This window comes from Bombina bombina, chromosome 3, assembly GCF_027579735.1.
Source record: "Bombina bombina isolate aBomBom1 chromosome 3, aBomBom1.pri, whole genome shotgun sequence".
Taxonomy (NCBI): domain Eukaryota; kingdom Metazoa; phylum Chordata; class Amphibia; order Anura; family Bombinatoridae; genus Bombina; species Bombina bombina.
The window spans coordinates 1,034,190,030-1,034,215,182 of record NC_069501.1 but is presented as its reverse complement, the minus strand read 5'-3'; the positions used below and the strand labels follow the sequence as shown (position 1 = coordinate 1,034,215,182).

At 41.9% G+C, this 25,153-nt stretch overlaps 1 protein-coding gene across 1 annotated transcript in view; it reads left to right on the top strand.

Moving 5' to 3' along the window:
* The window catches only part of DIP2B (disco interacting protein 2 homolog B), a 624,447-nt gene that overhangs the window by 464,022 nt on the left and 135,272 nt on the right, over nt 1-25,153 (top strand). Inside the window, 2 exon segments of the mRNA XM_053708237.1 lie at nt 19,670-19,797; nt 22,654-22,768. Of these exon segments, the coding sequence (XP_053564212.1) occupies nt 19,670-19,797; nt 22,654-22,768 (243 nt within the window).

Here is a 25,153-nt window from a genome sequence, read left to right as displayed (position 1 = left end):
AAACAACGCCATGTTCTTCATCAGTGTCTGCATCATTCACTCTACAGGATATGGCTACAGTTATGTCCTCTACCCTTACAGAGGTGTTATCTAAGTTGCCTGTACTACTACTACTAAGCGTAATAGAATAGAAACCCAGGTAGTCCATGCAAATTCTGATGCATTGATGGCGATCTCTGATTTTCCCTCCCAGGACTCTGAAAGAGGAAGTAGGGAGGTTTTATCAGAAGGAGAACTGTCTGACTCAGGTAGTGCATTACCCAAGACAGATTCGGACGTGCTGTCTTTCAGATTTAAGCTTGAACATCTTCTCCTGTTGTTGCGAGAGGTTTTGTTAACCCTGGATGACTGTGACTCTATTGTTGTCCCTCCAGAGAAATTGTGTAAGATGGACAGATATTTGGAGGTCCCTACTTATGCTGATGTTTTTCTGATTCCTAAAAGAATTTCGGAAATTATTAATAAGGAATGGGAAAGGCCAGGTATTCCGTTCTCTCCTTCCCCTATATTTAAGAAGATGTATCCTTTACCTGACACTGTTAGGGATGTTTGGCAAACAAATCCTAAGGTGGAGGGGGCTATTTCTACTCTAGCTAAACGTACGACTATTCCTATTGAGGACAGTTTTGCTTTAAAGGAACCTATGGTTAAAAAATTGGAGGGTCTCCTGAAGAAGTTATTTGTTCATCAAGGGTTTCTATTACAACCAACGGCCTGCATTGTTCCAGTCACAACTGCGGCTGCCTTTTGGTTTGATGCCCTAGAAGAATTTCTTAAGACTGAGACTCCTTTGGATGAGATATTGGATAGAATTAAGGCCCTTAAGCTGGCCAATTCCTTTCTTACGGACGCCGCCTTTCAAATTGCCAAATTGGCGGCCAAGAATGCAGGTTTGGCCATTGTGGCACGCAGAGCCTTATGGTTAAAGTCATGGTCTGCGGATGTATCTTCTAAATCCAAACTTTTAGCTATTCCTTTCAAAGAAAAGACTCTTTTTGGGCCAGTATTGAAAGATATAATTTCTGACATTACAGTAGGTAAGGGTCATCTCCTCCCTCAGGATAAGACGTCCAAACAGAGGAGACAGAGTAATTTTCGTTCCATTCGGAAATTTCAGGGCAGTCCCTTCTTCCTCTTCCACTAAACCAGAAGGGAATTTTGCTCAGGCCAAGCCTGTCTGGAGACCCAATCAGGCTTGGAACAAGGGTAAACAACCCAAGAAGCCCGCCGCTTCTACCAAGACAGCATGAAGGGGCGGCCCCCAATCCGGGACCGTATCTAGTGGGGGGCAGACTTTCTCTCTTTTCTCAGGCTTGGGCAAGAGATATTCAGGACCCCTGGGCACTGGAAATTGTGACCCATGGGTATCAACTGGAATTCAAAAGTTTTCTTCCAAGGGGGAGATTTCTTCTTTCACGATTGTCTGTAAACCAGATATAAAAAAAAGAGGCGTTCTTACGTTGTGTAAAAGACCTCTATACCATGGGAGTAATTCGTCCCATTCCAAGACTGGAACAGGGACAGGGGTTTTACTCAAATCTTTTCGTGGTTCCGAAAAAAGAAGGAACGTTCAGACCCATTTTAGATCTCAAGAGTCTAAACAAGTTTCTCGGAGTTCCATCTTTCAAGATGGAGACCATTCGAGCAATTTTGCCAATGATCCAGGAGGGTCAATATATGACTACCGTGGACTTGAAGGATGCTTATCTTCATATTCCTATCCACAGGGATCATCATCAGTACCTAAGGTTTGCCTTCCTGGACAAACATTTTCAGTTTGTGGCTCTTCCCTTCGGGTTGGCCACAGCACCCAGGATCTTCACAAAGGTTCTAGGGTCCCTTCTGGCAGTTCTCAGGCCACGGGGCATAGCAGTGGCGCCTTATCTGGACAATATCCTGATTCAGGCGGCAACTTATCATCTAACAAAATCTCATACAGACACTGTGTTGTCTTTTCTGAGAACTCACGGATGGAAGGTGAATCTAGGAAAGAGTTCACTAATTCCACAGACAAAGGTCCCTTTCTTGGGAACTCTGATAGATTTTATATCCATGAAGATTTTTCTGACGGAGGTCAGAAAGTCAAAGATTCTAAATACATGCTGAGCCCTTCAGTCCAATCCTCGGCCATCAGTGGCTCAGTGCATGGGGGTAATTGGATTGATGGTGGCGGCAATGGACATCATTCCGTTTGCTCGATTTCATTTCAGACCACTGCAACTGTGCATGCTCGGACAGTGGAATGGGGATTATGCAGATTTATCTCCTCAGATAAATCTGGACCAGGAGACCAGAGACTCTCTTCTTTGGTGGCTGTTGCCGAATCATCTGTCCCAGGGGACGTGTTTCCGCAGACCCTCGTGGGTGATAGTGACAACGGACGCCAGTCTTCTAGGCTGGGTTGCAGTCGGGAATTCCCTGAGGGCTCAGGGTGTATGGACTCGGGTGGAGTCTCTACTTCCAATCAATATATTGAGAGCAATATTCAATGCGCTTAAGGCATGGCCTCAGTTGGTTTCGGCCAAATTCATCCGATTCCAGTCGGACCACATCATGACTGTGGCTTACATCAATCATCAGGGAGGAACAAGAAGTTCCTTGGCGATGACAGAAGTATCCAAGATAATTTGTTGGCGGCGGCCCACTCTTGTTATCTGTCAGCAATCTACATCCCAGGAGTGGACAACTGGGAAGCGGACTTTTTAAGCTGACAGACTTTTCATCCGGGGGAGTGGGAACTCCATCCGGAGGTTTTTGCCTCTCTGATTCTCCGATGGGGCAGCCCGGAATTGGATCTGATGGCATCTCGACAGAATGCCAAGCTGCCAAGATACGGATCCAGGTCAAGGGATCCCCAGGCCGAACTGATAGATGTCTTAGCAGTACCTTGGTCGTTCAACCTAGCTTATGTGTTTCCACCGTTTCCTCTCCTTCCCCCGGTGATTGCTCGGATCAAGCAGGAGAGAGCTTCAGTAATTCTAATAGCTCCTGCGTGGCCACGCAGGACTTGGTATGCAGATCTAGTGGACATGTCCTCTCTGCCTCCGTGGAAACTCCCACTGAGACAGGACCTTCTCATTCAAGGTCCTTTCCAACATCCTAAACTGATTTCTCTGCAGCTGACTGCTTGGAGTTTGAACTCTTGATTTTATCTAAACGGGGGTTTTCTGATTCAGTCATTGATACTCTGATTGAGGCACGTAAGCCTGTGACTAGAAAGATTTACCATAAGATATGGCGTAAATATCTTTATTGGTGCGAATCCAAGAACTACTCATGGAATAGAGTTAGAATTCCCAGGATTCTGTCTTTTCTCCAAGAAGGATTGGAGAAAGGGTTATCGGCAAGTTCCTTAAAGGGACAGATCTCTGCTTTGACAATTTTACTTCATAAACATTTGGCAGAAGTTCCAGACGTTCAGTCTTTTTGTCAGGCTTTGACCAGGATCAAGCCTGTGTTTAGACCAATTGCTCCACCATGGAGTTTGAATTTAGTTCTTAATGCTCTTCAAGGGGTTCCGTTTGAACCTATTGTGACAGAACCCAAGGCATAGTAATGGAAGGTGTCTATATTCCCTCAAAAGTGCTGCAGTGCGGGGTATGGTCTGACAACCCCAGGGAGAATTGTTATGTTTGTTTGCCACATAGAGAAAATATGTGATTTATTTCTGGGTCCCTGGGGTGGAGTATTTGGAGAGTAGGGTGGGCCAGTGCTCCACCCCACAGTTTGCAAGTAGCACATTATGTCAAAAAGTCCAGTCCAGGAATTCTGTCTGACTCAGCTAGCTACTCACCTGCATGTGGTAATTAACAGCAGGTGCTAATAAAATCCCCAGTCAGGGGTTGAGAGGTAGATTTGCCAGCAGTAAAGGAAAACTGCAAACACTCTCCTGAGAGGAATTATCTCTAAAGGACAAAGTTTGAAAGCCCTGATAATAAACAGACTGTATTTTATAAAGCTACAACCTTGTGTGGTGTTTCCAGCTTTGAGGACTGTGTGTTTCCAAGATCCCAGGTCACATATGGTGGAGAATGCGGGCAACACACTAATAGTCTGTTAAGGAAACAATACCACACTTAAAATGGAGGAAGTTGTAAAAGGCTTTACTACAGGCTACGGCATCACAGCAACAGGCCACTGCCACACAGCAGCAAGCTACTGCCAGCCAGCAAGAAAATATTGCAGTGCTACAAAAACTGGTATTAACACAAAGAGAGGAACAGCAGAATATCACACGTACCATGCAGCAGGAGATTCGAGGCCTATCTGAAAGACTGGGCAGGTGTGCTGCAGAAATTCCACACAGTTCTAAGACTCTGAGAGTGAGTAACTATTTGCAAAAGATGGTGGCTACAGATGATGTGGAGGCTTACCTGATGGCTTTTGAAAGGACAGCCGAAAGAGAAGGGTGGCCTGCGTCTGAATGGGCAAGTTTTATTGGCCAGGTGTAATGGCATCTATCACAAACTATTGTTCTTCTTGTCCTGAATGCCAATTAACTGCCCCTCTTACAGCATACCGTAGCCCCTTGGTGCCCTTACCCATAATTGAGGTCCCATTTGAACGCATTGGTATGGATTTTGTGGGTCCTCTTGTAAAGTCTGCAAGGGGGCACCAGTATATATTGGTAATAGTAGACTATGCTACACGTTACCTTGAGGCAATACCCATGCGTACTACTTCAGCAAAAGCAATTGCTAAGGAGTTAATGTTAATGTTCAGCCGTGTTGGGATTCCCAAAGAAATATTAACAGACCAAGGCACTCCATTTATGTCGAGAATTACAAAGGAGTTGTGTAATCTTCTTCATATAAAGCATCTGAAAACATCCGTATATCACCCACAAACTGATGGTCTGGTAGAACGATTTAATAAAACACTAAAGGCTATGCTCAAAAAAGTAATTGATAAAGATGGGAAAAACTGGGATTTCCTTTTGCCTTATTTAATGTTTTCCATCCGAGAGGTCTCTAAAGCTTCTACTGAGTTTTCGCCCTTTGAACTTTGGTATGGAAGACACCCCAGAGGGTTGCTAGACATTGCTAAGGAGACTTGGGAACAGGAGTCAACCCCTCACAGAAGTGTGATTGAACATATAACTCAGATGCAGGATCGGATGACAGCCATTATGCCCATAGTTAGAGAACACATGGAAAATGCCCAACAGCACCAGCAGAAAAGCTATAATAGAAATGCCAGGGTTCGTGTGTTTAATCCAGGAGACAGAGTACTAGTCCTGGTTCCCACTGTAGAGAACACATTTTTGGCAACATGGCATGGGCCATATGAAGTCATTGACAGAGTGGGGGAAGTAAATTACAAAGTAAGACAGCCTGGGAGGCGAAAGGAGGTACAGATTTACCATGTGAATTTACTTAAACCGTGGAAAGAAAGAGAAACACTTGTGGCTATAAAAACAGCAGACCTCCCTACAATGGAGGAGAATGAACCCGTAGTCAATATCTCAGAAACCCTGACTATCCACCAGAAGAGGGAGGTAAAAGACTTCATCAGATTAAATAAAGATGTTTTCTCCTCAGTCCCAGGAAGAACTACGATAATAGAGCATGACATTGTCACTGAACCGGAAAAAGGATAAATCTAAAGCCATATAGAATACCTGAAGCCCGGAGGGAAGCAATCAAATTGGAAGTAAAGAAAATGCTGGACCTTGGGGTAATTGAAGAATCCCAAAGTGACTGGAGTAGCCCAATTGTGCTTGTACCAAAGCCTGATGGCACAATCAGGTTTTGTAATGATTACCGGAAGCTGAATGCAATATCCAAGTTTGATGCATACCCCATGCCAAGGGTTGATGAACTTGTGGAGAGACTCGGGAGAACCAGGTACCTTACCACATTGGATTTGACCAAGGGTTATTGGCAAGTGCCGCTTACAGGACGGGCAAAGGAAAAGACTGCCTTCTCTACTCCAGATGGGCTCTTCCAAGACAAGGTGTTACCTTTTGGCCTACATGGTGCTCCAGCAACATTTCAAAGAATGATGGACCGGATCTTAAGACCACATGCTCATTATGCTGCAGCTTACTTAGATGACGTGGTCATACATAGCGAAGAATGGGAGTCTCACTTGGCAAAAGTGCAAGCTGTCCTTAATTCCATAAGAAATGCCGGTCTGACAGTAAATGTACCATTGGCTTGGAGGAGGCCAAGTATCTTGGCTATTCCATTGGAAGAGGAATAGTAAAGCCACAACTTGCTAAAGTTGAAGCCATAAGGAATTGGCCATGACCTATGACGAAGAAACAGGTCAGAACATTTCTTGGGCTTGTTGGCTACTACAGAAGGTTTATCTCCAACTTTGCTACTATAGCGGGTCCTTTAACTGACCTCACTAAAGCAAAAGCTCCAGTAATAGTGAAATGGTCCTCTGAAGCTGAACAGGCATTTCAAAATCTCAAGGAAGCCATCTGTAGACAACCAGTGTTAGTCACCCCTGATTTTTCAAAGGAGTTTGTTTTACAGACGGATGCCTCTGATGTTGGGCTTGGAGCAGTGCTTTCCCAGGAAACTCAAAGTGAAGAACACCCAATACTATACCTGAGCCGGAAACTTCAACCTAGAGAAAAGAACTATTCAATTGTTGAAAAGGAGTGTCTAGCAATTAAATGGACTGTTGAAAATTTAGACTAGTTACTGATCATGCACCTCTCAAATGGATGAGTCAAAATAAGGATGATAATAGTAGAGTTACACGCTGGTTCCTTAGTTTGCAACCCTATCTCTTCTCAGTAGAACACAGGGCAGGAAGTAAACAGGGTAATGCTGATGGCCTTTCCCGTATGCATACGCTTTTGGCCATGGTCGCTCACCCCACTAGGTCTGAGCTGGCGGGGAGGATGTGTGACAGAACCCAAGGCATAGTAATGGAAGGTGTCTATATTCCCTCAAAAGTGCTGCAGTGCGGGGTATGGTCTGACAACCCCAGGAAGAATTGTTATGTTTGTTTGCCACATAGAGAAAATATGTGATTTATTTCTGGGTCCCTGGGGTGGAGTATTTGGAGAGTAGGGTGGGCCAGTGCTCCACCCCTCAGTTTGCAAGTAGCACATTATGTCAAAAAGTCCAGTCCAGGAATTCATTCGACCGAAGTTAGGAAGAGAAAGGAAAAGCCAAAGGTGCAGAGGTGACTGAAGTTTAACAAAAAATAAAAACCTGTCATAGAAAACAGGGAGGGCCGTGGACTCGCTGTATCGTAAAATAAATAAATTTATCAGGTAAGCATAAATTTCCTTTTCTTTTACAAAGATATGACGAGTCCACGGATTTCATCCTTACTTGTGGGATACAATACCAAAGCTATAGGACACGGATGAAAGGGAGGGACAAGACAAGAACCTAAACGGAAGGCACCACTGCTTGAAGAACCTTTCTCCCAAAAACAGCCTCAGAAGAAGCAAAAGTATAAAATTTGGAAAATTTGGAAAAAGTATGAAGAGACGACCAAGTAGCAGCCTTGCAAATCTGTTCAACAGAAGCATTGTTTTTAAATGCCCATGAGGAAGCCACAGCCCTAGTAGAATGAGCCGTAATTCTTTCAAGGTCCTTTCCAACATCCTAAACTGATTTCTCTGCAGCTGACTGCTTGGAGTTTGAACTCTTGATTTTATCTAAACGGGGGTTTTCTGATTCAGTCATTGATACTCTGATTGAGGCACGTAAGCCTGTGACTAGAAAGATTTACCATAAGATATGGCGTAAATATCTTTATTGGTGCGAATCCAAGAACTACTCATGGAATAGAGTTAGAATTCCCAGGATTCTGTCTTTTCTCCAAGAAGGATTGGAGAAAGGGTTATCGGCAAGTTCCTTAAAGGGACAGATCTCTGCTTTGACAATTTTACTTCATAAACATTTGGCAGAAGTTCCAGACGTTCAGTCTTTTTGTCAGGCTTTGACCAGGATCAAGCCTGTGTTTAGACCAATTGCTCCACCATGGAGTTTGAATTTAGTTCTTAATGCTCTTCAAGGGGTTCCGTTTGAACCTATTGTGACAGAACCCAAGGCATAGTAATGGAAGGTGTCTATATTCCCTCAAAAGTGCTGCAGTGCGGGGTATGGTCTGACAACCCCAGGGAGAATTGTTATGTTTGTTTGCCACATAGAGAAAATATGTGATTTATTTCTGGGTCCCTGGGGTGGAGTATTTGGAGAGTAGGGTGGGCCAGTGCTCCACCCCACAGTTTGCAAGTAGCACATTATGTCAAAAAGTCCAGTCCAGGAATTCTGTCTGACTCAGCTAGCTACTCACCTGCATGTGGTAATTAACAGCAGGTGCTAATAAAATCCCCAGTCAGGGGTTGAGAGGTAGATTTGCCAGCAGTAAAGGAAAACTGCAAACACTCTCCTGAGAGGAATTATCTCTAAAGGACAAAGTTTGAAAGCCCTGATAATAAACAGACTGTATTTTATAAAGCTACAACCTTGTGTGGTGTTTCCAGCTTTGAGGACTGTGTGTTTCCAAGATCCCAGGTCACATATGGTGGAGAATGCGGGCAACACACTAATAGTCTGTTAAGGAAACAATACCACACTTAAAATGGAGGAAGTTGTAAAAGGCTTTACTACAGGCTACGGCATCACAGCAACAGGCCACTGCCACACAGCAGCAAGCTACTGCCAGCCAGCAAGAAAATATTGCAGTGCTACAAAAACTGGTATTAACACAAAGAGAGGAACAGCAGAATATCACACGTACCATGCAGCAGGAGATTCGAGGCCTATCTGAAAGACTGGGCAGGTGTGCTGCAGAAATTCCACACAGTTCTAAGACTCTGAGAGTGAGTAACTATTTGCAAAAGATGGTGGCTACAGATGATGTGGAGGCTTACCTGATGGCTTTTGAAAGGACAGCCGAAAGAGAAGGGTGGCCTGCGTCTGAATGGGCAAGTTTTATTGGCCAGGTGTAATGGCATCTATCACAAACTATTGTTCTTCTTGTCCTGAATGCCAATTAACTGCCCCTCTTACAGCATACCGTAGCCCCTTGGTGCCCTTACCCATAATTGAGGTCCCATTTGAACGCATTGGTATGGATTTTGTGGGTCCTCTTGTAAAGTCTGCAAGGGGGCACCAGTATATATTGGTAATAGTAGACTATGCTACACGTTACCTTGAGGCAATACCCATGCGTACTACTTCAGCAAAAGCAATTGCTAAGGAGTTAATGTTAATGTTCAGCCGTGTTGGGATTCCCAAAGAAATATTAACAGACCAAGGCACTCCATTTATGTCGAGAATTACAAAGGAGTTGTGTAATCTTCTTCATATAAAGCATCTGAAAACATCCGTATATCACCCACAAACTGATGGTCTGGTAGAACGATTTAATAAAACACTAAAGGCTATGCTCAAAAAAGTAATTGATAAAGATGGGAAAAACTGGGATTTCCTTTTGCCTTATTTAATGTTTTCCATCCGAGAGGTCTCTAAAGCTTCTACTGGGTTTTCGCCCTTTGAACTTTGGTATGGAAGACACCCCAGAGGGTTGCTAGACATTGCTAAGGAGACTTGGGAACAGGAGTCAACCCCTCACAGAAGTGTGATTGAACATATAACTCAGATGCAGGATCGGATGACAGCCATTATGCCCATAGTTAGAGAACACATGGAAAATGCCCAACAGCACCAGCAGAAAAGCTATAATAGAAATGCCAGGGTTCGTGTGTTTAATCCAGGAGACAGAGTACTAGTCCTGGTTCCCACTGTAGAGAACACATTTTTGGCAACATGGCATGGGCCATATGAAGTCATTGACAGAGTGGGGGAAGTAAATTACAAAGTAAGACAGCCTGGGAGGCGAAAGGAGGTACAGATTTACCATGTGAATTTACTTAAACCGTGGAAAGAAAGAGAAACACTTGTGGCTATAAAAACAGCAGACCTCCCTACAATGGAGGAGAATGAACCCGTAGTCAATATCTCAGAAACCCTGACTATCCACCAGAAGAGGGAGGTAAAAGACTTCATCAGATTAAATAAAGATGTTTTCTCCTCAGTCCCAGGAAGAACTACGATAATAGAGCATGACATTGTCACTGAACCGGAAAAAGGATAAATCTAAAGCCATATAGAATACCTGAAGCCCGGAGGGAAGCAATCAAATTGGAAGTAAAGAAAATGCTGGACCTTGGGGTAATTGAAGAATCCCAAAGTGACTGGAGTAGCCCAATTGTGCTTGTACCAAAGCCTGATGGCACAATCAGGTTTTGTAATGATTACCGGAAGCTGAATGCAATATCCAAGTTTGATGCATACCTCATGCCAAGGGTTGATGAACTTGTGGAGAGACTCGGGAGAACCAGGTACCTTACCACATTGGATTTGACCAAGGGTTATTGGCAAGTGCCGCTTACAGGACGGGCAAAGGAAAAGACTGCCTTCTCTACTCCAGATGGGCTCTTCCAAGACAAGGTGTTACCTTTTGGCCTACATGGTGCTCCAGCAACATTTCAAAGAATGATGGACCGGATCTTAAGACCACATGCTCATTATGCTGCAGCTTACTTAGATGACGTGGTCATACATAGCGAAGAATGGGAGTCTCACTTGGCAAAAGTGCAAGCTGTCCTTAATTCCATAAGAAATGCCGGTCTGACAGTAAATGTACCATTGGCTTGGAGGAGGCCAAGTATCTTGGCTATTCCATTGGAAGAGGAATAGTAAAGCCACAACTTGCTAAAGTTGAAGCCATAAGGAATTGGCCATGACCTATGACGAAGAAACAGGTCAGAACATTTCTTGGGCTTGTTGGCTACTACAGAAGGTTTATCTCCAACTTTGCTACTATAGCGGGTCCTTTAACTGACCTCACTAAAGCAAAAGCTCCAGTAATAGTGAAATGGTCCTCTGAAGCTGAACAGGCATTTCAAAATCTCAAGGAAGCCATCTGTAGACAACCAGTGTTAGTCACCCCTGATTTTTCAAAGGAGTTTGTTTTACAGACGGATGCCTCTGATGTTGGGCTTGGAGCAGTGCTTTCCCAGGAAACTCAAAGTGAAGAACACCCAATACTATACCTGAGCCGGAAACTTCAACCTAGAGAAAAGAACTATTCAATTGTTGAAAAGGAGTGTCTAGCAATTAAATGGACTGTTGAAAATTTAGACTAGTTACTGATCATGCACCTCTCAAATGGATGAGTCAAAATAAGGATGATAATAGTAGAGTTACACGCTGGTTCCTTAGTTTGCAACCCTATCTCTTCTCAGTAGAACACAGGGCAGGAAGTAAACAGGGTAATGCTGATGGCCTTTCCCGTATGCATACGCTTTTGGCCATGGTCGCTCACCCCACTAGGTCTGAGCTGGCGGGGAGGATGTGTGACAGAACCCAAGGCATAGTAATGGAAGGTGTCTATATTCCCTCAAAAGTGCTGCAGTGCGGGGTATGGTCTGACAACCCCAGGAAGAATTGTTATGTTTGTTTGCCACATAGAGAAAATATGTGATTTATTTCTGGGTCCCTGGGGTGGAGTATTTGGAGAGTAGGGTGGGCCAGTGCTCCACCCCTCAGTTTGCAAGTAGCACATTATGTCAAAAAGTCCAGTCCAGGAATTCTGTCTGACTCAGCTAGCTACTCACCTGCATGTGGTAATTAACAGCAGGTGCTAATAAAATCCACAGTCAGGGGTTGAGAGGTAGATTTGCCAGCAGTAAAGGAAAACTGCAAACACTCTCCTGAGAGACTGAGAGGAATTATCTCTAAAGGACAAAGTTTGAAAGCCCTGATAATAAACAGACTGTATTTTATAAAGCTACAACCTTGTGTGGTGTTTCCAGCTTTGAGGACTGTGTGTTTCCAAGATCCCAGGTCACACTATGCATTCCATATATATTAAGTTGTTATCTTGGAAAGTTTTGTTTTTGGTTGCTATTTTTTCTGCTCGTAGAGTTTCCGAGCTTTCGGCGTTGCAATGTGACTCGCCTTATCTTATCTTCCATTCTGATAAGGTGGTTTTACGTACCAATCCTGGTTTCCTTCCTAAGGTTGTTTCTAGCAAGAATATTAATCAGGAAATTGTTGTTCCTTCATTATGTCCTAGTAAGTTGCATAATTTGGACATTGTCCGTGCCCTGAAGTTTTACTTGCAGGCGACTAAAGATTTCCGTCAATCTTCGTCTTTATTCATTGTTTTTTTTTGGAAAGCGTAGGGGTCAGAAAGCTACGGCTACCTCTCTTTCTTTGTGGCTGAAAAGTATCATCCGTTTGCGTATGAGACTGCTGGACAGCAGCCTCCTGAAAGAATTACGGCTCATTCTACTAGGGCTGTGGCTTCCTCATGGGCATTTAAAAACAATGCTTCTGTTGAACAGATTTGCAAGGCTGCTACTTGGTCGTCTCTTCATACTTTTTTTCCAAATTTTCCAAATTTTATACTTTTGCTTCTTCTGAGGCTGTTTTTGGGAGAAAGGTTCTTCAAGCAGTGGTGCCTTCCGTTTAGGTTCTTGTCTTGTCCCTCCCTTTCATCCGTGTCCTATAGCTTTGGTATTGTATCCCACAAGTAAGGATGAAATCCGTGGACTCGTCATATCTTTGTAAAAGAAAAGGAAATTTATGCTTACCTGATAAATTTATTTATTTTACGATACAGCGAGTCCACGGCCCTCCCTGTTTTCTATGACAGGTTTTTATTTTTTGTTAAACTTCAGTCACCTCTGCACCTTTGGCTTTTCCTTTCTCTTCCTAACTTCGGTCGAATGACTGGAGGTGGAGGGAAGGGAGGAGCTATATATACAGCTCTGCTGTGGTGCTCTTTGCCACTTCCTGTTAGCAGGAGGATAAATCCCACAAGTAAGGATGAAATCCGTGGACTCGTATCGTAAAATAAATAAATTTATCAGGTAAGCATAAATTTCCTTTTTTCACAAGTCCATAGGAGGAGGGTGCCTCATAAACTTTGTGAGCTGCCTGCTGCAGGGCAGTTACTTTTATGGTAAGTGCTATAATATATTCTTATATTGGCACTTAAAGTGAATGTAAATTTTGATGCTAAAGTGCCCGTTTTTTAAAAATTTGATTAAAAACAGGGGCACTTTAATTCATAAAAATTTACATTTCACTCCTGTTGTGAAAAAAAACTTAACCTTTACTCTTGACAGCAGCTCCAGCTTCCTCCACCCGTCGCAAAGCCTCTTCCTGGGTCTAAAATGAGGTCTCCGGCTTCCTCCAATCATGGCATTGAATCAGACACTGATTCCCCGGGGGTAAGCCATGATTGGAGGATGACCCATCCATCATTTCTGACATAAGAAATGGCTTGTGACAACCGGAGGAAGCTGAAGCTGCTGTCAAGTTTAAAAAGTAAGTTTTTTTTTTCACAACAGGAGTGAAATGTAAATTTTGATGAATTAAAGTGCCCCTGTTTTAAATCAAATTTTTAAAAACCGGGCACTTTAGCATCAAAATTTACATTCACTTTAAACGTTTAATTTAGTTTTTCTGATGAGGGGTTATATTACAGTGCATTGACAAGGTTCTGGCTCATGATTTTTTTTATTACTTTGTATGCGATTTTCAGTTTAATGTTTTTTTGCAACATTTTTTTCCCTAGGTAAGGTTATTAGTGCTCGTGTGTGTTGTGATGATTTGGTGGGCGGAGCCTGCTGAGGAGGTAGTTTTGGCGCACTTTTTCAATCCAGGAAGTGTTTGTTTTATTTTAGTGCAGCTCTGGGCTGTGTACAAGTGGCTGTATTTTTGCTGCAGAGTGGTTTCAGTTCGGAGTGTTCCTATTTTTTCTCCGTTTGATCATCAGGTTCAGGTAGGCACGTCAGCAATCAAGCTGAGGTGTAGAGGTGCCCATGTTTATTTTACTTTACTTTTATAAAGTTTAAGTTTGTTGCTATAAATGTCTGTGTTAACGTTACTTTTTTAAAGGGATAGTAACGTTTTTTTGGGCTTTTTTTTTTTCTTTTATATAAATTTATTATTTGAAATTTATTTTTTGTGGCCCTGCAGAATGTTATTTGTACTCTGTTGGGGGCTAATGTGGAACCTCCTATTTCTTTCTTTTCCTCATGTATTGAGGAAACATTGCATTACAAAGATAAACCTTTTGAATCTGAGACGTTTTTTTTTTTCTAGGGAAGATGCTGTTCAAGTGCAGCCTTGTTCTCAGGCATCCCTACCCTTGTCTGCTCGCATGTTATACCCTGTGCTTGCTCTTATGCTCCAGCTAGAGTTTTTCTTTGCAGGATATGGCTTCTCATATATCTTCTGCAATTTCTGAAGCGTTATCTGCTTTCCCTATGTTGCAGGGGAAGCGTAAGAGGAAGTTTGGATTCTTCTTTATTGTCTGAGGGTGAGAGCTATTGACTCTTAACAGTATATTTCCTTCTTCTGATGCTGAAGTTGTGTCATTCAGGTTCAAATTAGAGCACCTCCGTTTGTTATTTTAGGAGGTTTTGTCTACTTTGGATGATTCTGATTCTATGGTTGTAATGACTCCTAAGAAATCTAGCAAGCTTATTATATATTTTGATGTTCCTTCCGCAGTGGAGGTATTCCCTGTCCCTGATCGTGCTTCAGAGATTGTTGCATGGGAGTAGGAGAAACCTGGGATTCCTTTTTCCCCTTTTCCAATTTAAAAAAATAAAAAATATTTTTCTTTCTTTCTATTGCTTAGAGTGTCTTGGTAGACAGTGCCTAAGGTTGAGGGTGCTATATCTACTTTGGCTAAGAGAACTACTATTCCCATTGCGGATAGTTGTTCTTTTCAGGATCCTATGAATAAGAAGCTTGAAGCTTTTCTTAAGAGGATATATGTTCATCAGGGGTTGCAATGGCTGTGTGTTTTGCTACTGTTACTAGCGCAGCAGCTTATTGGTTTGATGCGTTTTCTGATTCTATTCGGTCAGACACTCATCTTAAGGAGATTCAGGATAGGATTAAGTTGGCTAATTCCTTTATTTCTGATGCTTCTCTTCAAGTTATCAAATTGGCAAAGATTTCTAGCGTTGCTGTTTTAGCTCACAGAGTTTTATGGTTAAATTCCTGGTCTGCAGATGTTTCTTCTAAACTAAGCTTTTGTCTTTTCCTTACAAGGGTAAGACCTCGCTTGGACCAGGTCTGGCTGAGATTATTTCTGATATTACGGGAGGTAAGGGTCATTTTCTTCCTCATGATAAAACACATATACAAAAGCGTCAAAGTAATTTTCGTTCCTTTCGGAACTTCTCAGCTAAACCTTTTCCTTCCTCTTCCAAGCAGGAGCATTCTAAGTCTTCCTGGAAGTCCAATCATTCCTGGAATAAGGGGAAGCAATTTATAAAGCCTGTTAATGACTCAAAGTCAGCATGAAGGGTCTGCTCCCGATCCAGGAGTGGATCTTGTGGGGGGGCAGATTTTCTTTTTCGCTCAGGCTTGGGATCGGGATGTTCCGTATCCCTGGGTGGTGAACATCGTATCCCAGGGTTACAAGCTAGAGTTCAGGACTTATCCCAGGGGCAGGTTTCTTCTCTCAAGGTTATCTGTAAACCAGATAAAGAGAGAGACGCTCTTGTGTTGTGTCCAGGATCTTTCCGATATGGGAGTAATAGTTCCTGTTCCTTTTCAGGAGCAGGGTTGGGTTTTTATTCCAATCTGTTCGTAGTTCCCAAAAGAGAGGGAACATTCCGTCCTATTCTGGATTTCAAGAGTGTGAACAAGTTTCTCAGAGTTCCGTCTTTCAAGATGGAGACTGTTCATTCCATTCTTCCTTTAGTTCAGGAGGGTCAGTTCATGACCACAGTGGATTTAAAGGATGCGTATCTGAATTTTCCTATCTACAAGGATTATCACAAGTTTTTAAGATTTGCGTTTCTAGACAAACATTTTCAGTTTGTGGCCTTTCCATTTGGTCTTGCTACGGCTCCCAGGATTTTTTCGAAGGTTCTGAGAGCATTTTTGGCGGTTCTTTGGTTACAGTATGTTGTAGTGGCACCTTATCTGGACGATTTTTCTGGTTCAGGCGCCATTTCTTCAACAAGCAAGCTCCCTCACAGAGATATTGTTGTCTTTTCTGCGCTCCCACGGTTGGAAGGTGAATTTAGGAAAAAGTTCCTTGATTCCGGCTACAGGAGTGGTATTTTTGGGAACAATAATAGATTCCCTAGAAATTAAGTTTTTTTCTGACAGAGGCCAGAAGATTTTCAATCCTTGTCTTATTCTTCAGGCCTTTCCCTGGCCATCAGTAGCTCAGTGTATGGAGGTTATTGATCTGATTGTGTCAGTTATAGACATCATTCCATTTGCTTGGTTCCATCTCAGGCCTCTGCAGTTGTGCATGCTCAGACAATGGAAAGGGGTTTATGCGGATATGTCTCCACATATTGTTTTTTATCAGTAGATAAGAAACTTTCTTCTGTGGTGGTTGTCCCAGGATCTTTTCTGGGAACCTGCTTCCGCAGACCTACCTTGGCATGGTGAGCTGTCTGGGGTTCATTAAGGGCTCAGGGTCTTTGGACTCGGGAGGAGTCGGTTCTTCCTATAAATATTCTAGAGCTGAGGGCAATCTTCAATGCTCTTCTGGCCTGGTCTCAGCTTCATTCCAGTTGATCAGATTTCAGTCGGACAACATAATGTCCGTGGCTTACATCAATCATCAGGGCGGGACTCAGAGTTCCTTGGCCATGACAAAGGTAGCCATGATTATTCAGTGGGCAGAGTCCCACAATTGTTGTCTGTCTGTGATCCACATTCCATGGTGGACAATCGGGAAACGGATTTTCTAAGCCGACAGACTTTTCATCCAGGGAAGTGGGTACTCCATCCGGAGGTATTATCTAATTTGATTCTCAAGTGGGGGCAGCCGGAGCTGGATCTCATGGCATCTCGTCAGAATGCCAAGCTTCTAAGGTATGGGTCACGGTCTCGAGATCCTTAGGCTGTACTGTTAGATGCTCTGGCCGTTCCTTGGAACTTCAGTCTAGCGTATGTTTTTCCTCCGTTCACTCATCTTCCACGGGTCATTACTTGAATCAGACAGGAGAGGTTGTTGGTGATTCTCATTGTCCCGGCGTGGCCGCGCAGAATCTGGTATGCGGATCTGGTGGAGATGTCATCTCTTCCACCTTGGAGTCTTCCGTTACGGAAGGGCCTTCTACTTTAGGGGCATTTCCTTTATCCAAATCTCGTTTCTCTGAAGCTGACTGCTTGGAGAGTGAACACTTGATATTATCTAAGTGTGGTTTTCTGAATCAGTTATTGAAGCTATGATTCAGGCTTGTAAGCCTGTGTCTAGAAAGATTTATTATAAATTTTGGCGTATATATTTGTATTGGTGTGATTCCAGAGGTTTTTCTTGGAATAGAGTTAAAATTCCTAGGTTTTTGTCTTTTCTCCAAGAGGGTTTGGAGAAGGGTTTATCTGCTAGTACCTTAAGGGGTCAAATTTCTGCTTTATCTATTTTGTTGCATAAACGTCTGGCAGATATGCCAGATGTTAAGTCTTTTTGCCAGGTTCTGGTTAGAGTCAGACCTAGGTTTAAATTTGCTACTCCTCCGGGGAGTCTCAATTTGGTTCTTAGAGTTCTTCAACATGCTTCTTTTGAACCTATGCATTCTTTGGATATTAAGTGTTTATCCTGGGAAGTTTTGTTTTTGGTTGCTATTTCTTCTGCTCGAAGAGTTTCGGAGCTTTCAGCTTTGCAGTATGAATCTCTTTTCCTTATTTTTCATTCTGATAATGTAGTTCTGCGTACTGCCTTAGTTTTTCTTCCTAAGGTGGTTTCGGATGGGAATATTAATCAAGAAATTGTTGTTCCTTCCTTGTGTCCTGATCCTTCTTCTCATAAGGAACGTTTGTTGTACAACCTAGATGTGGTACGTGCTTTAAAGTTTTATTTACAGGCAACTAAGGATTTTCCTCAGTCTTCTTCCTTATTTGTTGTTTATTCTGGGAAGAAAAAGGTTAAGAAAGCTACAGCTTCTTCTCTTTCTTTTTTGTTGAGGAGTATTTTTCGCTTGGCCTATGAGCATGCTGGACGGCAGGCTCTTTCTTCCAGGTCTGTTTCTTATTCTTGTGCTTTTAATAATGGAGCTTCTATGGAACAGATTTACAGGGCTGCTACTTGGTCATCCTTACACACTTTTCAATATTTTACAAATGTAATACTTTGGTTTCTGTTTAGGTTACCTGTCTTGTCCCTCCCTTATCATCTGTGTCCTCTAGCTTGGGTATTGATTCCCTCTAGTAATTGATGATTCCATGGACTCACCATATCTTAGGAAAGAAAACATAATTTATGCTTACCTGATAAATTTATTTATTTCTGGATATGGTGAGTACATGGCCCACCCTTAATTTAAGACCGTTTATTTTTCTATAAACATCAGGCACCTCTGCACCTTATATTACTTCCTTTCTCCTTTCCTTTTTATCTAATGACTGGGGATTGTGGGTAAGGGGAGTGGTATTTAACAGTTTTTGCTGTGGTGCTCTTTGCCGCCTCCTGCTAGTCAGGAGAGATATTCCCACTAATAATTGATGATTCCGTGGACTCACCATATCCGGAAATAAATAAATTTATCAGGTAAGCATAAATTGTGTTTTTTTTGCCATGATCAACACAGATCATTTGTAAAAAATGTAAGCAAAAAGCAATAAAACCCTTGACCTAAGGTTCTGTTGTTTTTAATAGAGGGAGATAATCGTCTTGTATTTTTGGAGATGGCTGTTTGATTTGGAACGTTGAATACTGGAAAATCTAATTTTTATTTTCCTGTTCTCTAATTTCATTTTTTACTTGTTATTTACTAAATTTGAACTGATTTATTAATCAGGATCCTACATCGATTGTTTGAAAAAGTAGATATTAGCACAGTGAATTTTATTCGTTAAGAAACTTATCAGTACAGTTATGACATTGTTGTGAGTCCCTGTTGATAGAGAAAAACAATATAACACATTGCACCCTGGTTTTCAACGACTTTAACGAGGACTGAAATAACAAATCTAGAATTAAGCTATAAACACTGTAGCAAATACTGTACCATAAAGTTACATTTCAATGTGATCTTCTTATTCACATAACTAATTCTTATAAAACCAGTGATTAATTAAATGCTATTGGTAAACTGTGGATGATCATATTCTTAAAGTGATGGTAAACATTAGATGTTTTAAAATCAGGTCTGGAATCTAAGCAATATTTTACAGGGACTTTAATTGATCACTTCTAATAAAGATGTGCTGTAACTTATTTTAAAATCTAGCTGCGTCATTCTAATCCCCCGAGCTCCAGCCGCTCACTCCTAAAAAAAAATTTTAAGCTAATGGTTTTGACTGTTCTCCAATCTGTGCTTTAACCGTATGGCAATCACACAATATTTTTTTGTAGCTAGAGTGCTGACTGGAGAACAGTGAAAACCGTTAGTTGACAACAAACAAAACAAAAAAAATACTTTTGAAGTGGGTGGCCCGAGCGTGGGGGTCGTAGAATGGCACGGCCAGATGAAAAAGTAAGTTACAGCACATATTTTAGAAGTTATCAATTAAAGTCCCTGTCAAATATCACTTTGACTCTTGACCTAATTTTAAAACATGATAAATTTACCTTCACTTTAAATCTCTCATTAGGAAGAATGCTAGGCAATTTGAGAAACCAGTTACAACACTAAGTAACATTGTTTCAGTACTAGTATCTGAGTTGTTTGGTGTTTTTTTTTCTGCAGGGCAGTTTGGTATTTGTCGTGGGAAAAATGGATGGGACATTGGTTGTCAGTGGCAGACGACATAATGCTGATGATATTGTGGCTACTGCTTTGGCTGTGGAATCTGTAAAGACCTTGTATAGAGGAAGGTAAGTTCATTCCCTTCATATTTTTAACTGATGTCAAAGTAACCATGAGCTATATGTTTCTCAAAATAATGTAAAGTACAAATGATAAAGTAAAAGACAGTGTAGAGGATAATGCAGACCCACATTGAAGCTGTCTTGTGCATGTCGCGTCTGCCTTCTCTTAAAGGGACATTCCAGCACAAACTATTCTGGGGTATATTTTGCTAAACAAGTTTACAATAAATACATTTCTCTTGCAAGGTGTATCCAGTCCACGGATTCATCCTTTACTTGTGGGATATTCTCATTCCCTACAGGAAGTAGCAAAGAGAGCACACAGCAAAGCTGTCAATATAGCTCCCCCTCTAGCTCCACCCCCCAGTCATTCTCTTTGCTGGCTCTAAGCACTAGGGTCTCTCTCGGGAGTGTAAAGTGAATGTGGCGACATCTTAATTCAGGCGTCAACTTTCCAAAGAACCAAGTCTCACACAAAGATTGTATTGGCCTTTCTGAGGTCTCACGGGTGGAAGGTGAACATCAAAAAGAGTTCTCTCTCCCCCCTCACAAGAGTTCCATTCCTAGGAACCCTGATAGACTCGGTAGAAATGTAAATATTTCTGACGGAAAAATAATCAGGTGGGCGGAGGATCACTCCTGCCATCTCTCAGCAATTCACATCCCAGGAGTAGACAACTGGGAGGCGGATTATCTAAGTCGTCAAACTTTTCACCCGGTGGAGTGGGAACTCCACCCGGAGGTATTTGCCCAGCTGACTCAGCTATGGGGCACCCCAGAGTTGGATCTGATGGCGTCCCGTCAGAACACCAAACTTCCTCTCTACAGGTCCAGGTCTCTGGATCCCAAGGCGGTATTGATAGATGCTCTAGCAGTGCCTTGGTCCTTCAATCTGGCTTATGTTTTTCCACCGTTTCCTCTCCTCCCACGTCTGGTTGCCAGAATCAAGCAGGAGAAGGCTTCAGTGATTCTGATAGCGCCTGTGTGGCCACGCAGGACTTGGTATGCAGACCTAGTGGACATGTCATCTGTCCCACCATGGACACTGCCAAGGAGGCAGGATCTTCTAATACAGGGTCCGTTCAAGCATCCAAATTTAGTTTCTCTACGTCTGACTGCTTGGAGATTGAACGCTTAATTCTATCAAAGCGTGGGTTCTCTGAGTCAGTTATAGATACTCTGATTCAGGCTAGAAAGCCTGTCACCAGGAAAATCTACCATAAGATATGGCGGAAATATCTTTGTTGGTGTGAATCCAAGGGTTACTCATTGAGTAAGATTAGGATTCCCAGGATATTGTCCTTTCTCCAAGAAGGACTGGAGAAAGGATTGTCAGCTAGTTCCTTAAAAGGACAAATATCTGCTTTGTCTATCCTGTTACACAAGCGTCTGGCAGAGGTACCAGACGTTCAAGCATTTGCTCAGGCTTTAGTCAGAATCAACCCTGTCTATAAACCTGTGGCTCCGCCATGGAGTTTGAATCTAGTTCTTTCAGTTCTTCAAGGGGTTCAGTTTGAACCTTTACATTCCATAGACATTAAGTTGTTATCTTGGAAAGTTTTGTTTTTGGTAGCTATCTCTTCTGCTCGAAGAGTTTCAGAATTTATCTGCCTTACAGTGTGATTCACCTTACCTGGTGTTCCACGCAGATAAGGTAGTTTTGCGTACCAAGCCTGGTTTTCTTCCTAAAGTTGTTTCTAACAAGAATATTAACCAGGAAATAGTTGTTCCTTCTCTGTGTCCTAATCCATCTTCGAAGAAGGAACGTCTATTACACAATCTTGATGTAGTTCGTGCTTTAAAGTTCTATTTAAAAGCAACTAAGGATTTCAGACAAACATCTTCCTTGATTGTTATCTATTCTGGTAAGAGGAGAGGTCAGAAAGCGACTGCTACCTCTCTTTCCTTTTGGCTGAAAAGCATCATCCGTTTGGCCTATGAGACTACTGGCCAGCAGCCTCCTGAAAGAATTACTGCTCATTCTACCAGAGCAGTGGCTTCCACATGGGCTTTCAAAAATGAGGCTTCTGTTGAACAGATTTGTAAGGCAGCGACTTGGTCTTCACTGCATACTTTTGCCAAATTTTACAAATTCGATACTTCTTCGGAGGCTATTTTTGGGAGAAAGGTTTTGCAAGCAGTGGTGCCTTCCGTTTAAGGTACCTGTCTTGTTCCCTCCCTTCATCCGTGTCCTAAAGCTTTGGTATTGGTATCCCACAAGTAAAGGATGAATCCGTGGACTGGATACACCTTGCAAGAGAAAACAGAATTTATGCTTACCTGATAAATAACTTTCTCTTGCGGTGTATCCAGTCCACGGCCCGCCCTGGCATTTAAGTCAGGTAAAAAATTTTTTTGTTTAAACTACAGTCACCACTGCACCCTATGGTTTCTCATTTTTCTTCCTAACCTTTGGTCGAATGACTGGGGGGTGGAGCTAGAGGGGGAGCTAAATGGACAGCTCTGCTGTGTGCTCTCTTTGCTACTTCCTGTAGGGAATGAGAATATCCCACAAGTAAAGGATGAATCCGTGGACTGGATACACCGCAAGAGAAAGTAATTTATCAGGTAAGCATAAATTCTGTTTTTTAGAAGCAAATGATGCACCAAGATTGGCACCTATAGACCACTTCTGTGTCTGTGTTTATAGAAAACAAAAATCTAGGTTGATAGTGAACTTGCTATTTGGTGTCTGCATAGCTCCAAAATAAGTTGAGATTAAATGTCCTGTTATTTGACTGCTGCCAACACTGTCTCTGTACACAGGACCTAATACATCATTTTGTTTTCTGTCGCCATATTTCTAAATGCTAAAGTTTGTTTTGTACCATAAGTATTTTACATCAGTATTATTTTCTACAGAATTGCTGTGTTTTCGATAAATGTGTTTTATGACGAGAGAATTGTGGTTGTGGCAGAGCAGCGCCCTGATGCATCAGAGGAAGATTCATTTCAGTGGATGAGCCGCGTGCTGCAGGTACATATGTTTTACGATTTCAATAATGTATGTATATGTATATTATTTGTCTACAATGAAAGATGTCACTTTAAACTACTGAAAAATAAGTAACTTAAAAAAAAGTACTGACTTATGTTATTGTGTTTTTTCTGAGACCATGAAAGGACACAAAGGACAAAATTAAACAATCATTAATTTTAGTAGAATTGTATAACCCACAGATGCACATTTCTTTCTGAAAAAGTTCAAAGATTGCTTAATCTCCCTGTATAACTGTATCATGTGACAGCCATCAGCCAATTACATATTCATATACCTATACACTGTGAACTCTTGCACATGTTCCAAACAAGTTGGTGCCTCAGAAAGTGTGCATATAAAAATATTGAGACCAAATTGATAATGGTAGTAAATTGTTGTTTAAAGGGATATAAAATCCCAAAAAATATCTTTCATAATTCAGATAAAACATTCAATTTTAAACACGTTTTTTTGGTATCTTTTGTTGAAAATCAGGGACTTATGTTTAGGAGCCGGTCCATTTCTGGAGCACTATATAGCAGCAGTTTTGCAATAATGTTATCCATTTGCAAAAACCCTAGATGGCAGCATTATTTCCTGTTATGTAATGGTCCCAATGCCTTCCTAGGTATCACTTTAACAAAGAATATCATGGGAATGAAGTAAATTTGATAATATGAATAAATTGGAAACTTTTTAAAATTGTATGCTCTGAATCACAAAATTATTTTCTTCCTAAGACATGGAGTGTCCACGACGTCATTCCAATTACTAGTGGTATACTTACTCCTGGCCAGCAGGAGTTGGCAAAGAGCACCACAGCAAAGCTGTTAAGTGTCACTTCCTTTACCCATAACCCCCAGTCATTCTTTTTGCCTCTGTCAATGGAGGAGGTGAAGTTCGGTATCTGAAGATATTTTTCCTTTCTGGGTTCTTTTCCCTGCAAGCTAAGATTTGGGTTTAGCTGTGTCCACGTCAATCTCTTGAGTAAGAGTAGTGGTGTCTTTTAAGCAGTTAGGAAGTGGTGAGGTGGTCCTTGCTTGGTTTCCTAACACATTTGCTGCCCTAGTCATAGAAAGACAGAGTTGGTTACTCTGTTCTTTCTTTTTCTACAGGTCTCTGTGAGGAATATGTGTCCTTTCACGCCTTGTAAGCTGTCGTCCTGCCTGACAGCTGGATTGCAGGTAAGTGCTTTTGTCTTCTAGGTCTTGGAGACTTGCGCTTGAAGAGATTTAGCTGCAAATTTTATTTGGGACATGTTAATCCTTTATATAGGATATTCATAGGCAGTGTGCAGGCCCTTTAAATGTGTGACTGGAGACTAAGGGATTAATCTTTTTGTTATGTGTATAAAGGAAGACCCTTATTGTTCCTTTTATTCTGTGGCTCATGTACTGGAAACTTTATTTCAATATGGAGTGTTGTGGGACTGATTTACAAAATGAAAGAGAGACAAGCACTGATAACGGTCTTGCAAAAAAATAAGAAAACACAGTTTACAGAGACGTGTGCTTTTATTTTTGCTGCACAGTTTCTTGTCGGCTAGTCATGTGACTTCCACTCTTCTGCTTGCACACTAAGCGGAGCAGTGTCTTCTCTGTTCCAACATCTCCTGTGTATACTCGATCGGCAGGAGAGTTCTTTGCCAGTTTTCAATATCGGATTTATTCCGGAGGTCAGGTAGGACACCTCAGTACTGTTTAAGGTGTAGAGGTTCTGAGTTTGCTATTTTGTTTGTTAGGCAATCCTGTTAATAGCGTTAGACGCTCTGAGGGAATAAAGACTTTATTAAAGTGAAAGACTTTATATTTACTCATTGTATTTTGCTAATATGGACATGGAACAAGAATCTTTTTCTTGTGATAAATGCTTATTATGCCTTGAGGCACAAATTGTTTTGCCTATGCAATTTTGTACTGCATGTTTAGCTAGAACACTTGAGTGTAAGGATAAATTGTTGCCCTCTGAGTCCAATCTCTCTCAGGATGATGCTGTTCAGGCAATGCCACAGCTTTCTCCTCAAACGTCCCAAGCCTTAATGGCGTCACATACAGTGCCCTGCAGTTCCTCTCAGCCTCCTGGAGGAGTTTATTTGCCATCAGATTTTTTTTCTACTCTGGCTAAGAGAACTTCAATTCCTATTGAGGATAGCTGTTCTTTTAAGGATCCCATGGACAAAAAACTGGAGGTCTATTTAAAGAAAATGAATGTTCATCAGGGTCTACAATGGCAACCTGCAGTTTGTATTGCCACGGTAGCAAGTGTAGCATCTTATTTGTGCGATGCCCTGTCCGAACTGATTTTAGAGGATACTTTGTTGGAGGAGATCCAAGATAGGATTAAGGCTCTCAAACTAGCCAATGCTTTTATCTCGGATGCTAA